The sequence below is a fragment of the Lepus europaeus genome, chromosome 5 (assembly GCF_033115175.1).
Source record: "Lepus europaeus isolate LE1 chromosome 5, mLepTim1.pri, whole genome shotgun sequence".
In the NCBI taxonomy this organism is placed as follows: Eukaryota; Metazoa; Chordata; class Mammalia; order Lagomorpha; family Leporidae; genus Lepus; species Lepus europaeus.
The window spans coordinates 140440628-140454977 of NC_084831.1; the positions used below are offsets into that span (position 1 = coordinate 140440628).

Below are 14350 nucleotides of genomic sequence, written 5' to 3' on the forward strand. Positions count from 1 at the left end.
TATTAAAAGGCACAGAGACAAACAGAAAGAGATAATCTATTTGCTGGTTCACAGCCTGAAACGTCCCACAACAGCCAGGGGTAGGCCAGGCCAATCCAAAAGCCTGGAACTCCATCTAAGTCACCCAGATGGGTGCCTCATGAGAATAGGAGACATCATCTACTGCTTCCTAGGATGCATATTTATCAGGAAGCTGGATAAGAAGCAGAGTAGCCAGACCTGAACCACACATTCAGGTAGGAGAATCTCCAGCAGCACTTGAACAGCTGCACCAAACTCTGTCCCAAAGGTAGCAATTTATAAAGTAACTAACAGGGGCCAGCGCTGTGGCGCAGCAGGTTAAAGCCCTGGTCTGCAGCACCAGCTCCCATATGGGAGCCGGTTCAAGACCTGGCTGCTCCACTTCTGATCCAGCTCTCTGCTATGGCTGGGAAAGCAGTGGAAGATGGCCCAAGTGCCTGGGCCCCTGCACCTGTGTGGGAGACCCAGAAGAAGCTCCTGGTTTCAGATTAGCTCAGCTCTGGCCGTTGCGGCCATTTGGAGAATGCGCCAGCAGAGGGAAGGCCCCTTTCTCTCTGTCCCGCTCTACCTCTCTTTAACTCTTTCAAATAAACAAACAAATAAACAGTAATTATTCTCCAAACTCAGCCAGAATAAAATTATACTTCAAACAGCAAGACCTTCAACAGTGCTTTTCCAGGTAAACTGGTAAAATAATGGGAACACACAAACATACCTAATCTTGCAATATGCATCAGATTAATAGGTATATAAATAAAGTGTGTTGTGCTCAAGGCATTACATGGGGTCTTAAAAAGTTCACAGAGAATGCATATTATGAAAAACTATACATGGACTTAAAAAGTTGTTTGCATGAAAATAAGCTTATTTTCGATTCCATTTTCTGTAAACTTCTTGAAGTAACCTTGTATATGGTAGACATGTAAAAGTGAAAATCTTGGGGCCAGTACTGTGGTGCAGTGGGTTAATGCCATGGTCTGAAGTGCTGGCGTCCCATACGGGCGCCAGTTCAAGACCCGGCTGCTCCACTTCCAATCCAGCTCTCTGCTATGTGCTGGGAAAGCAGTAGAAGATGGCCCAAGTCCTTGGATCCCTGCACCCGTGTGGGAGACCTGGAAGAAGCTCCTGGCTCCTGGCTTCGGACTGGTGCAGCTGCGGCCGTTGCGGCCAATTGGAGAGTGAACCATCAGAAGGAAGACCTCTCTCCCTCTCTTTCTGCCTCTCTTCTCTCTGTGTAACTCTTTCAAATAAATAAATAAATCTTTAAAAAAAAAATTGAAAATCTAAAAATTTACTGATCAAATAACAGCTGAACATGAGTTATGTGCACAATAAATAAATTTCAAAATATTATCAGGGCCAGCACTGTAGTGCAGTGGTTAAGCAATACTGGCATCCCATATTGGAGGGCCAGTTTGCGTCCTGCCGCTCTACTTGTGATCCAGCTTCCTGCTAGTGCACCTGGGAAAGCATCAGATGATGGCTCAGATGGAATCTTGGGAGATTCGCTTCAGCCTAGCCCAGCCCCTGGCCACTGCAGTCACTTAGGGAACAGATCAGCAATTGGAAGATCTCTCTCTCTCCCTCTCACTCTGCTTGTCAAATAAATTAACAAACCTTTAAAACAAGTTATCAAAATTGAGGAAATTACAAAGGAGGAGAAAGAGAGGCAGACAGCTCAACTGTCTATCCACTGGCTCACTCCCTAGATACTACAATGGCTAGGGCTGGGCCAAAGAGAAGCCAGAAGCTTTGTCCGGGTCTCCCACATAGGTGGCAGGGTCTCAAGCACTTGGGCCATCTTCTATTGCTCTTCCCAGGCCATCAGCAGGTAGCTGGATGGGGAGGTGGAACAGCCAGCACATGAACCAGTTATTTTATTGTTTTCATACAGTAGATAATATGGGAAAATGTCCATTATATGGTAAATGAAAGTGCTTCCCTTCCTCTCTTGCTTTCTATTTTTCACATTTCCCCAACTTTCTTTAAGGAACACATGGTTTTGGTACTCAGTTTTGATTCAGGTGGGAGACTTCTCAGGGACTGGCAGTACTGGGTCTGAATATAAGAATGGCCTTTAGAGCTAGACCTCAGTACTTCAAAGTACATTTCCCTGGTATGGAGAAAAACGTGAAATAACACATTCACAGAAAAGCAGATTGTAATTCTCACTGGCAGAAAAATATGCAAGTAGTAAGGAGTCTGGACTCTGTCCAATATGGCAGCCAGTCACATGTGCTTACCAAGTACCTGAAATGTGGCTGCTATGACCAAAAAACTAAATTTAAACATTTTTATTTGGGGTCGGCGCTATGGCATAGTGGGTACCGCCTGTAGTGCTGGCATCCCATGTGGGTGCTGGTTCAAGTTCTGGCTGTTCCACTTCCAATCTAGCTCTCCGCTACGGCCTGGGAAAGCAGTAGAAGACAGCCCAAGTCCTTGGGCCCCTGCACTCGGATGGGAGACCTGGAAGAAGCTCCTGGCTCCTGACTTCGGATGGGTGCAGCTCCAGCCGTTGCAGCCAACTGGGGAGTGAAGCAGCAGATGAAGGCCTTTCTTTCTCTCTCTGTCTCTCCTTCTCTCATTGTGTAACTCTTTAAAGTAGAATAAATAATTTTTTTTAAAAAAAGAGTGTATCCATTTATTTGAAATGGCAGAGTTACAGAGAGAGGTCTTTACCTGCTCCGCCATAGTGCCAGCCAGCCCAGTTTTTAACTTTAATTAGCCACACCCAGCAAGGACATAGAACATGCTCACTGTTGCAGTAAGTTCCACTGGATGGTGTCAGCCTTGAGTGTGGACCTGGAGACATGGATATGAATCCCAGCATCATCACAACCTGTCCATGTAATCCTGGACAAGCTACTTTGACCGTCACTCAGTTTCTTTCTATGTCAGGTGGGAAACCACATATTTCTGATGCAGGATTGTTTGGTTAAATGAAGTAATGTATTATTCAGTAAACAAAGAGTGTAGCAAAATCCCTGTCACACACTCAACAGACACCAGTTATCCACCAAATCCCCTCCACCGGCACTGACATATCTGTGACATCTTCAAAGACAAGCTCTGCTGCTGCGTACGCACAGCCACACGACTCCCCTCTTCCTGACAGATATGCCACCCTGGTAATTAGAGAAGCTCTTAACAAGAAATGTGTGGCTAGATGAGACAAAAATCCATTCTGCCTAATAAAAACAGGCCCCATTTTTATGGAATAAAGTGAGTCTCTATTACTCAAAGGTCTATATTTTATAAAGTCACAAAGGACAGAATATTCAAGAAACTGAACACCCAACCCGTATGACAAAGTTTATTCCACATTTACACGGTGAAAACACAAAAAGTAAAATCCATTCATATACTTCCAATTTTAATTAGCAGAAAAGCTTAGATCCTGTTCAATCACTCCACCTAGGTGGCATGAAGAAATTATTTTTTATTTAATCAGGGGTAACAGAACAGCTGTTTGGATATACTTTTCTCCCCTTAGTAGCCTAGCTGTTCCAAAAGGAAAAAAATCACTGAAAAGTAGTTTGTCTAATGACTAAGTCTAACTGCTAATATTACCAATTCGAGCATAATCCTTCAAGAAGTTTAATGCAATATATGTGCAGCAAATAAATTCAAGAAAGCAGAGGTCCTACCTTTTGATTGATGTAACAGAATACACAAGAATATAACCATTAATATCTATGGAGTATGTCTGAGGAAAGATGGAATATTCATCCTGTAGAAGAAAAATAATTACACTTGAGTCAAGCATAACAAGTCATCTTTGCCCAAAGTTTTTCATGTATTACCTGAGAAACCAAAGGAATCTAAATAACATAAAACCAGAGAACAGTAGTTATGCCAGAAACAGCCTACACACTAGACACTATGTAAGTTTTAGGGTGGCACAGCGGTGAAAATGTGTTCCAGCCAATATTCACAAACGACTCTGGCTGGGTAGGATTTCAGAGGGGAGGCTGGTGACTTGGTTAACGCTTGGGAGGAAAGGACGAGAGGAAGGCAGAGGTGATGGGTTCTGTGATCTCATACCCAGGTACTTGCACTACTGTCTTCCTCTTATGGATAGAAGTCCAGAATATCTTAGACCTCACAGGAAATTTATAAGTCCCACATTCCTGCTATTTTCAGATTTCAAACTGTCATACTATAATTTGTCCTTTTCTTTACAGGTCACCTCACAATGGCATAAGCAACAATCCAAAAGTTACTGACCAACAACAAATCACCAAGCAATTTTAGGAATTAAAAACAAAGACACACCTTCAGCAACAGTGTATTAGCCCTTGGTCTTATACAGCAGCCTTAGGAAACTTTGCCTGAATACAGATATAGAACATACAAAAAGTTCCGATGTCAACGCAGTTTTCAACAGCATATTCCACTGTCTGGTACAAACACTTCATTCTCGGGTGAAATATAATTACAATAATATAGCATACATTCCAAGCACTATCAAAGCCAAACCAATTATGTCATGCCACATCATCAGCTCAAGCAGCAGTTTCTGTTAACTTTACAAACCCACAGTATGGTTACAACTACTGTTCATAATGGTGAAGTTCTTAAAAAAAAAAAAAGAAAGAAAAATTAAGCTTTAACTATCATTTCCTTGGTTTCTGGCTTTGGCCTGACCCTGCAGATGAAGATCTCTAACTCTGCCTTTCAAAAAATAAATAAATGAGTATTTAATAAAAAAAATCAATTATTTGACATCATAAATAGTGGTTGTTAACCAGAAAAGAGCTTTTCATAGAACTTGTCATATATGCAAAACAAAACATTGTTTTCATTATTAATCCTTTTTTATTTATTTTTTTGAGAGACCAGAAAGACAAAGAAAGCTCCCATTCACTGGTTCACTCCCCAAATGACTGTAATAGCCAGGTGAAGCCACAAAGGTGACAGGAATCCAATTACTGGAGCCAGCACCACCGCCTCCCTGAGTCTGCACTGGCAGAAGTGGGGCAGGAAGGAGCCAGAGGCCAGTACAGAACCCAGGTGCTTCAGTGTACAACACTGGTGTCAACTGCTAAGCTAAACTTCTGGGTGTTAATGTCAGAAAACACATTTTTGTTAATGCAACATACTTTTCTGCCAAGATTAAAAACAAAATTCCTGATGATTTTAGTCACCAGCTCAGCCACTAAAATAGGTCCAACGTTTGAATGAAAATAGAGTAATCACATTTAAGAAGCACTGCAAAAAACAACCATTTAGAAGGCATAGTGGAGGAAAACTGCACCCCACTCCACTCTGCGCTGCAACAGCAACCAAAAAGACCAGATTCTCAAGAATAAAATTAAGAAAACAAAAGCATTTAATCCATTTAAAGAAAAACTACTGGCTCTCAGTTCTTTATTGAGATGCCTGCCTGGCCTGTCAGGTGTACTCTTATTTCTCTGTATTAAACTTTGCTAGCATGCTTACCACTAAAAAAAAAAAAAACAAACAATATTTTCAAGAGGCTAAATAAAGAAGGGGCCGGCACTGTGACAGGGTAAGTAAGCCTCCACCTACAATGCTGGCATCCTATATGGGTGCTGGTTTGAGACCCAGCTGTTCCACTTCTGATCCAGCTCCCTGCATCACGACACACCTGAGAAAGCAGTGGAAAATGGCCCAAGTGTTTGAGCCCCTGGCTTCGGTCTGGCCCAGCCCTGGCATTGCAGCCATTTGGGGAGTGAACAGTGGATGGAATCTATCTCTCTTTTTTTGTACTCTGCCTTTCAAATAAATAAAAAAGAAATCTTTGAAAAGAAAAAAAATAGAGGCAAAAGAAACAAATGAACAGCATGCATGGTCTTAAGCAAAAACATGCAGAATCAAAAGGATACCCACTAATGAAGCCTAAGTTAATCTATAAATGTTAGCATGATCCCAATAAAAAGCAATTTCTGAGAAATACCACCAACTGCAGGGGCAGGTGAAAGAAACCATAAAACAACAGTAATTAAAATAATGTTGTAACGGCTCATGAATGGAACATCCAGAAAGACCCAAACAGGTATTGGAACTAGATGTATAATAATAAGGCATTCAAACTAAGTGAGGATAAAAAGTAACCCTCAACAGAACATACAGGGACAAGTGTAGAGCCACCTGGGAGTGAATAGCCAAGTTGGATCTGTAGTTCACACCTTTGCAAAATTACATTCCAGAAGAATCTAAAATTTAATGATGAAAATTAAAACTCTGCATAGAATTTGTTTTTTAAAAAAATCAACTGAAAAAAGATAACAAAATTTAAGTGTTTGAAAATGAAAATGTTCTTCATGGTGAAAATCTCCTAAACAGAAACCATGAACAAACAGAATAAAACTCGGCCTCTCTCTTTCCCTCTCATTAACTGCCTTTCAAATGAATTATTTAAAACTTTAGAAAAAAGGAAGGGCAGACACTGTGGTATAGCAGGTTAAACCTTCACCTGCAGCACCAGCATCCCATATGGGCACCAGTTCGTGTCCTGGCTGTTCCACTTCCCAGCCAGCTCTCTGCTAATGGCCTGGGAAAGCAGTGAAAGATGGCCCAAGTACTGGGGCCCCTGCACCCATATAGGAAACCCAGAGGAAACTTCTGGCTACTGACTTTGGATTGGCCCAGCTCCGGCTGTTGTAGCCATCTGGGGAGTGAACCAGCAGATGGAAGACCTCTCTCTCCATCTCTCCCTCTTTCTGTAAGTAGCTCTCAAATAAATAAATAAATCTTAAAAAAGGAAAAGAAATCTCTTCAGTCAACAAAGATTGACAACACAATCTAAGAAATGGCAAAATAAATGAACAGGGTAACTCATAGAAAAGAGCAATCTCCTCAAAACGCAAACAGGATCAAAGCCCTTCCTACGCTGGCCTGAGATACTGTTCTGCATTTACAGCCGTAAACAAGAGTCCGTTAACACATTGTGTGAGGAAGGTGCTCTCAACTCCCTGCTGGGAAGGACACAAACCGTAAGCAACACATCCCCACACTTAGAAGTTTACATACATACTCTGTGTCTAAAATGACACCTAGGATGCTCATGGCAGCCCTGCTGGTGGTAGTGATACAGGCAACAGTCTGTGATAATTACCTTACCAGAGGCCCAAATAACAGGGTATCATATGGCCAATGGGCATGCCAGTGACCTGTGTAGAAACAGAATGATCTCCTTACGGAGATGTGTTACTTTTTAGGTAAGAAAATAACTTGAAACCGTATTTTTGTTTCCATTTATAAAGTATCTTGGAAGCACAAACTAGAAACTGGTAATGGGTTGTTATGGTGCCAAGGGGGTTAAGACAGCTATTTATCTTTTTGTGCTGTTTTGTCTTGTACCATGTAGACTTAGATCTATCTTTAAAGGAACATATTTGGGGACAGCATTGTGGTGCAGCGGATGAAGCTGCCACACGGAACACCAGTAACCTACATCGGAGTGCTGGTGTTTGTGTCCCCGCTGCTCTGCTTCCCATCACAAATACCTGGGCCCCTGACACCCATCTGGGATGCAGTTCCTGGCTCTTATCTTTGGCCTGGCCCAGCTCTGGCTGTTGCAGCCATTTGGGGAGTGAACCAGGGGATGGATGCTCTCTGTTTTTGAGTAAATATATCTATGATGTGTGTATATATAAAACAAACATTAAGTGTGTATGTATGCATGCATGTTTATATATTTATATATATAGACTTAATTTTTTTTTATTTTAAGATTTATTTATTTGAAAGTCAAAAGTTACAGAGGAAGAGCAGGAGCAGACAGACAGAACTCTCCTATCTGCTGGTTCATTCCCCAAAGGGCTCCAATGGCTGGAGCTGGGCCAATCTAAAGCCAGGATTCTTTAGATCTCCTTTGTTGGTGCAGGGACCCAAGGACTTGGCCATCCTCTACTGCCTTCCCAGGCACAACAGCCAGGAGCTGGATCGTAAGTGGAGCAGCTGGGACTTGAACTGGGCCCATATGGGATGCTGGAACCACAAGGTGGTAGCTTTACCCGCTATGCCATAACGCCACCTTTAATATTTGTTTTAAAGGTGAATTTTATTACATTATAACACTGATTGTCACCAACTGACTTGTCATTGAATTTACTTTAATGATTAACACAGAAGATTCCTCCCACCTTTTTTTATTGAAAGCTAACTTTTTTTAAAAGATTGATTTTGATGGTTTTATATATATACACACAGACAGAGATCTTCTATCTCCTGGTTCATTCCCCAGATGGCTACCACAGCCAGGGCTGGGCCAGGCTGAAGCCAGGAGACAGAAGCTTCATTTGGGTCTTCTACCTAGCTGCAGGGGCCCAAGGACTTGGGCTGTTTTTCTCGGGTCATTAGCAGGGAGCTGGACCAGAAGTGGAGCAACTGGGACATGAAACAGCATGCATATGGGGTGACAGCATCACAGGCAGTGGCTTTACCCACTATGTCACAGTGCTGGCCCCTGAAAGATCACATTCTTACTCCAAAATTCATTTAGGGTATCTACTTTCACCTCAAAATCAAGCCAAAACAAAACAGTTCACGCAAACTAACCTACCTGCCTTATCCCCATCTGCGCAATTCAATGATAGTGTCACACATATACAACAGCAAGCACTGAATGCTTGCGGCCACACAGACCCACGCAGCCATTTAGTGTGCAATTTTACTTCTAGGCATGTGTAAGTTAGTGATCCAACTCACCACAGATGGCTTTTATAAAAGTCTATTCATTAACTGTCTTCCTCTACTACTGCCAGTCTTACTCCCAGAACTAGCCCAGTATGAATCCAATAGCTCTTGAAGCAATAAATGTGAAGATTTCATTCTCATCCAGGTTTCTACAGAATGGCAGGAGATACCTGTATTTCACCATCATGGATTATAAATTCTAGTATAACCTTTTTAATGTTACTGTCTCCTAAGAATGTAACCTTTAAGAACCATTAGCATGGACTGGTGCTGTGGCACAACGGGTAAAGCTGCCACCTGTGGGTGCCAACATTCCATACGGGAGCCGGTTTGAGTCCCAGCTGCACCATTTCCGATCCAGCTCTCTGCTGTGGCCTAGAAAAGCAGTAGAAGATGGCCCAAGTCTTTGGGCCCCTGCACCCACGTGGGAGACCCGGAAGAAGCTCCTGGCTCCTGGCTTTGGATCAGCACAGCTCAAGCCGTTGAGACCAACTGGGGAGTGAACCAACAGATGGGAGACCTCTCTCTCTCTCTCTCTGTGTAACTCTTTCAAGTAAATAAATATATCTTAAAAAAAAAAAAAAAGAATCATTAGCTGCAATGAAAACAAATTATTCAAAGTAGCTTAAAAGTGAATATAGGGGCTGGCACAGTTGGCATAGTGGGTAAAGCTGCTGCCTGCAATGGCGGCATCTCATATGGGCACTGGTTCAAGTCCCAGCTGCGCCACTTATGATCCAGCTCTCTGCTATGCCCTGGGAAAGCAGCAGAAGATGGCCCAAGTCCCTGGGCCCCTGCACCCACGTGGGAAGACTTGAAGGAAGCTCTTGGCTTCAGGCTGGTGCAGCTCCGGCCGTTGTGGCCAATTGGGGAGTGAACCAGCAGGTGGAACACCCTCCCCCACGCCCCCCGTGTAACCCTTTCAAATAAATAAATAAATAAATCCTTTTTTCTAAAAAGTGAATATATGTTGTATAAAAATTCTCTGAATATTCTTACAGAGTAGAAATAGAACCCAAAGTAATAAGACTAAGTAGATGCCAATCTGACCACTGCTCTTGTTGCATATCATATACACTCACTCCCTAAAATTTGATTCTTTATTTTCATTATTGTATCTTAAGGCACTACAGCTCTACAAAGGCTTATGTTAACCTCAACCTAACAATCCCATGAAGGTAGGTACCAGTCACCATCATTTCACAGTTGAAGGTGGCAAGGCACATCAAATTCATTCACTTCCTTCAGGTCACTCAATCAGTAATTACAAAAAGCCAGGACTCAAACACACTGCAAACAACTGTGAAACCTAGGGGCCCCTTCTGGCCTGATACATTTCGAAAGTAATAGGACATGGAAGTGATTCAATCAATTTACATGCTCACGCCCACTTTTCAAGACTCTTAAGATTCCAAAGACATAAAAGCAAATCAAAATCCTGATGCCATAGTCCTACTGTAAATGGAATGGCTGTTCTTTTTTATAGAAGAAAATTGTTGGAAGTATCATTTAAAAAGATTTATTTATTTACTTAACTGAAAGGCACAGCAAGAGAGAGAGAGAGAGAGAGAGAGAGAGAGAGACCGACCTTCCTTCCACTGATTCCTCCCCAATGGCTGCAACAGCCAGGTCTGGGCCAGGTTGAAGCAAGGAACCAGGAACTCCATTCAGGTCTTCCCACATGAGCGGCAGGGGCCCACGTACTTGGGTATTTTCTGCTGCCTTTCCAGGCACACTACCAAGAAGCTGGATCAGAAGCAGAGCAGCCAAGTCTTGAGCCAGCACTCTAATAGGGGATGCTGGCACCCCAACCCACTGCGCCACAACACCGGCCCCAATGGTCATATCTCTTTGTTCAGACGTTATTTATTTGTTATCACAGCATAATTACCGCTAGCAGTCCCCCTCACACTGAAAGAGTCTTGGTTCAAATTATAGTCACTGAACTATAAAACAAGATAAAAAGCCTAAGCTTACAATGCAAACTCTACTCAAGAGGCCCTTCCACACCATCTCATAAGAGAAGCTATGTCCTCTATGCCACTGTTGCCTGATGGAGACTTTTACTGTCCCCCTTGTCTCAGTAAGCCCCAAACTTACTTTCCCAGGATGATTCTGCTCCAATAAAACCACCAAGATGTCTCATTACTGAAGTATATTATATTCATTACTGTGTAGGAGTATGTGAGGTGAATGAGCGAGGTGCCTCACTGTTCTGTGAACATGCTAAATGATATACACAACTGTCTGTTCTAACTATTCTGGGTTCCAGAAAAGAGCTTCCATTTAACACAGCAGACCAGATCATACTACACTCACCCTCCTTCTAGTCTGATACTTTGTTGACTATAAGATGCTAGGGCAATGAGGCGGGTGCTGTGGCGTAGTGGGTAAAGCCTCCACCTGTAGCACCTGCATCCCATGTGGGTTATAGTCTCGGCAACTCCACTACCAATTCAATTCCTGCTAATGCACGTGGGAAAGCAATGGAAGATGGCTCAAGTAACTGGGACCCTGCCAGCCACGTGAGAGACCTGGAAGAAGCTCCTGGCTCATGGTCATCTGGGGAGTGAACCAGTGGATGGAAACTCTGTTTCTCCCTCACTCTCTGTAACTCTGCCTTTCAAATAAATAAATCTCAAAAAAATGTATTCGTATCTTTAAAAAAAAAAGATGCAAGGCCAAGAGGAGTTAGTTACTGATGTCTCAACTTCTTTGCAATCCCTACCCTCTAGTGAATGGGGAGAATTCAGTCTAACAGAATGGTTCCTCGTAAAAGCAGGGCTGGATGCATGCTAACCAGGGGTGGCAAAGCTATCTAAAGGGCCTTTTTTGTTTCTTCCAAGTACTCTTTTTCTTTCCCCTTGCTTCTAGGCAGCACCCTGGGTGATCCATTCCATGTATCACTACTGCACTAAGCCACGTTCACCCTTTTTTGGGGGGAGGAGGGGGTAATTTAAGCTTTAGCAATTAACTACCATATGGCAAATCCAATCAACACTCTACAGTCACTCCAAATGTACCCATCCAAACATACAAACTAAAGGCAACACTCAAACTGAATCTTGGACTCCAATCAAATGGGTGTTTCATGGCCTAATCCCTCACCAGATTCAACCAACTGCTTCTGCATATCCTTCTCACAGTTTTCCCCACCAACAGGATGCACTGTGCTCTGAATGTGGAGTCCATTATTACAGAGAAGGCACTACTATGAATTCTCTAATACAGACTCAAAGTTTACAATACAGAAAAAAGAACAATTTAAAACAATTCTAAAACAGAAAAGCAAGCTATCCGAAAAACTGCAGAAGACAGCATATTAATATTCAATTATATACAAAGGGGGGGTCTCTTGGTATGTGTGAGGATCTGTGCCAGGCCCAGGACTATCAGAGGTGCTGTACGGGATAGTGAGATACCCGATGTCACTTACTTGCCCAGCTGTGTCTACAAGTTGAAGATGATATTCTTGTCCATTTACTGTGATCAACTTTGTGAAAGCTACAGGGGAAAAAAAAAAGGGAATTATTAGTTTTAAAAAATTAAATAACTCTAGATCATTTAAAGTTTGAACAATGACAACCAAGCACACAGTCCCTAATAATCTCAAAGTTCTACAAAATGAAAAAGAACAAATTTTTGAGTTGTACAGGTTCTCCCTTTTTTCCAATATTTAACCAAGAAACACTGGCTAATAGAAGTGGGAAAATCCTGAATCTTTTTCAAAGAAACAAATTAAGTAATAATTCATATCCTGTAAGAAAAATTTGAATGTTCTGTGGGGGAAGTCTCTCCTCTTGTGAAAAACTGAAATTAATACAGAAACTCTGAAGTCTACAATGTTAATTTATAGAAAGTATGGTATCATAGCACAAAGAGCTAATAGTAATTGAAGTACTAAGAACTTTCAGAACATAAAAAAATTAACAATTTTATTGGCAGATAAGACCGCAATAGAACAGATGTTCTGTGTTAAAGTCATCATTCCCACTTAGCTTAAGGACTCAAGCAATTTTTCACAAGTGCTTTTCTCCAACAAGGGAGGAGAAGGAAATCAGTTTTAAATAACTCCCGAAAAGTCAATCCAGAATTCTAAGGAGACAGACTTCAAACAAATATAGACAAAGGAAGAAAGAACCATTAACAGTAGCAGAACAGTACAAAGTAACCATCTGGAACCCAGATAAGAAAGCAGAGCACATTTCCTATGCGTGCCCAGCCCCAGCCATCTTGCCTCACGGTACATCCTCCAATCACCTAGCTGCCATCCTGTGTGCCAGAGCCAAGCAGCAGAATCTACTCCTTAGACAGCTGAGGTGTCCCACTTCGTACCACAGCCAAAAGGCAAAGCAAAACCAGATAAATAGAAATTAGGCAAGAAAACTCTAAGTGACAAGGAGGAGACAGGAGAGCTTGCTGAATTATGAGTTCCAGAAAGGATGGCTGAAAAAGCTGTAACTGAAAGAATCTACTAACACCATAGTTCTCTGTTGCAGGCAAGGGTGCCAGAAGAAAGGTGAAGAAAGGCTGCACACCAGATACCTAAGCCAAGAGCCATCCCTTATGTTGTCTGTGTACCCTGGACTGTCTGGAAATGATCACTTTAAGGAGATAGTTAAGCAGATGAAACTGAATCAGAATACATGAGGAATGATGGGGTGTGTGTTCGGTGGAGCAGCTATGCCACCATTAGAGGTCCCTGCATCCTATTTTGGAGTGCCTGGGTATGAGTACCGGCTGTGCTTCTGATTCCAGCTTCCACTAACACGCACCCTGTGAGGAAGTTAGCTGGTGATGGCTCAAGTGGTTATGTTCCTGCCACTACCCATGTGGGAGATCTGGACTGAATTCCTGGCTTCAGCCTGACCCAGCCCAGGCTGTTGTGGGCATTTGGAGAGTGACCCAGTGGGTGGGAGATCTGTATTTCAAATAAAGCGAAAAAAGAGAGACAAAGAGGAAATAGCCAATATAACCTGTTCCATCAATTCAAAGAAAAAATCCAAATCTATCTTTTCATACAATAACCTCTCAATTTGGGATGTATCTTGCAACCCTGGAACTTTCAATCAACGTCAGCCAAAGAGCAGTCACTATGTATCTTACCTTCAGTCAGGTAAGATAAAAAAAAGACTAGTGACCTTCAACTAGAAGTAACTATAGTTATAAAATATGATCTTAAGTTTTATGACAAATTATTGAAACAAAATACAATACATTTAACAACTATTTCCTGAGTGCATATTATCACCAGTAGGCTGCTTCAGGTGAATGGAATGTTGGGGTCCCTGACCCTTAGTGAGCTGACATCCTAGCAAAGGAAGGAAGACACAGACACACACATGCACGCACACACACATGCACCCAATCTGTCTGGTGTCTCCTCTAGGAGCAGAGCATCCATAGCATCCATACATACAGAGGTTATAAACAAACAGCAAGAAAAATAAGCAAGCAAGCCATTGTGGCTGAAGGTGAGAGAAAACTAGGTAGACAACTAGCTTGGAAAGGAGGCAAAAGACCTCAGGATATTGAATTTTTATTATTTATTTATTTGAGAGGTAGAGTTCCAGACAGAGAGAGGGAGAGACAGAAAGGTCTTCCATCCACTGGTTCACTCCCCAAATGGCTGCTATGGCCAGAGCTGGGCTGATCTGAAATCAGG

General features: G+C 42.3%; 1 protein-coding gene across 1 annotated transcript in view; it reads right to left on the reverse strand.

Moving 5' to 3' along the window:
* The window catches only part of RHEB (Ras homolog, mTORC1 binding), a 59913-nt gene that overhangs the window by 10430 nt on the left and 35133 nt on the right, over nucleotides 1-14350 (reverse strand). The window contains exons 3-4 of the mRNA XM_062192878.1: nucleotides 12122-12189; nucleotides 3669-3751 (exon numbers count right to left, since the gene is read on the reverse strand). Coding sequence (XP_062048862.1) covers nucleotides 3669-3751; nucleotides 12122-12189 — 151 coding nt within the window. The remainder of the gene's footprint in view (nucleotides 1-3668; nucleotides 3752-12121; nucleotides 12190-14350) is intronic.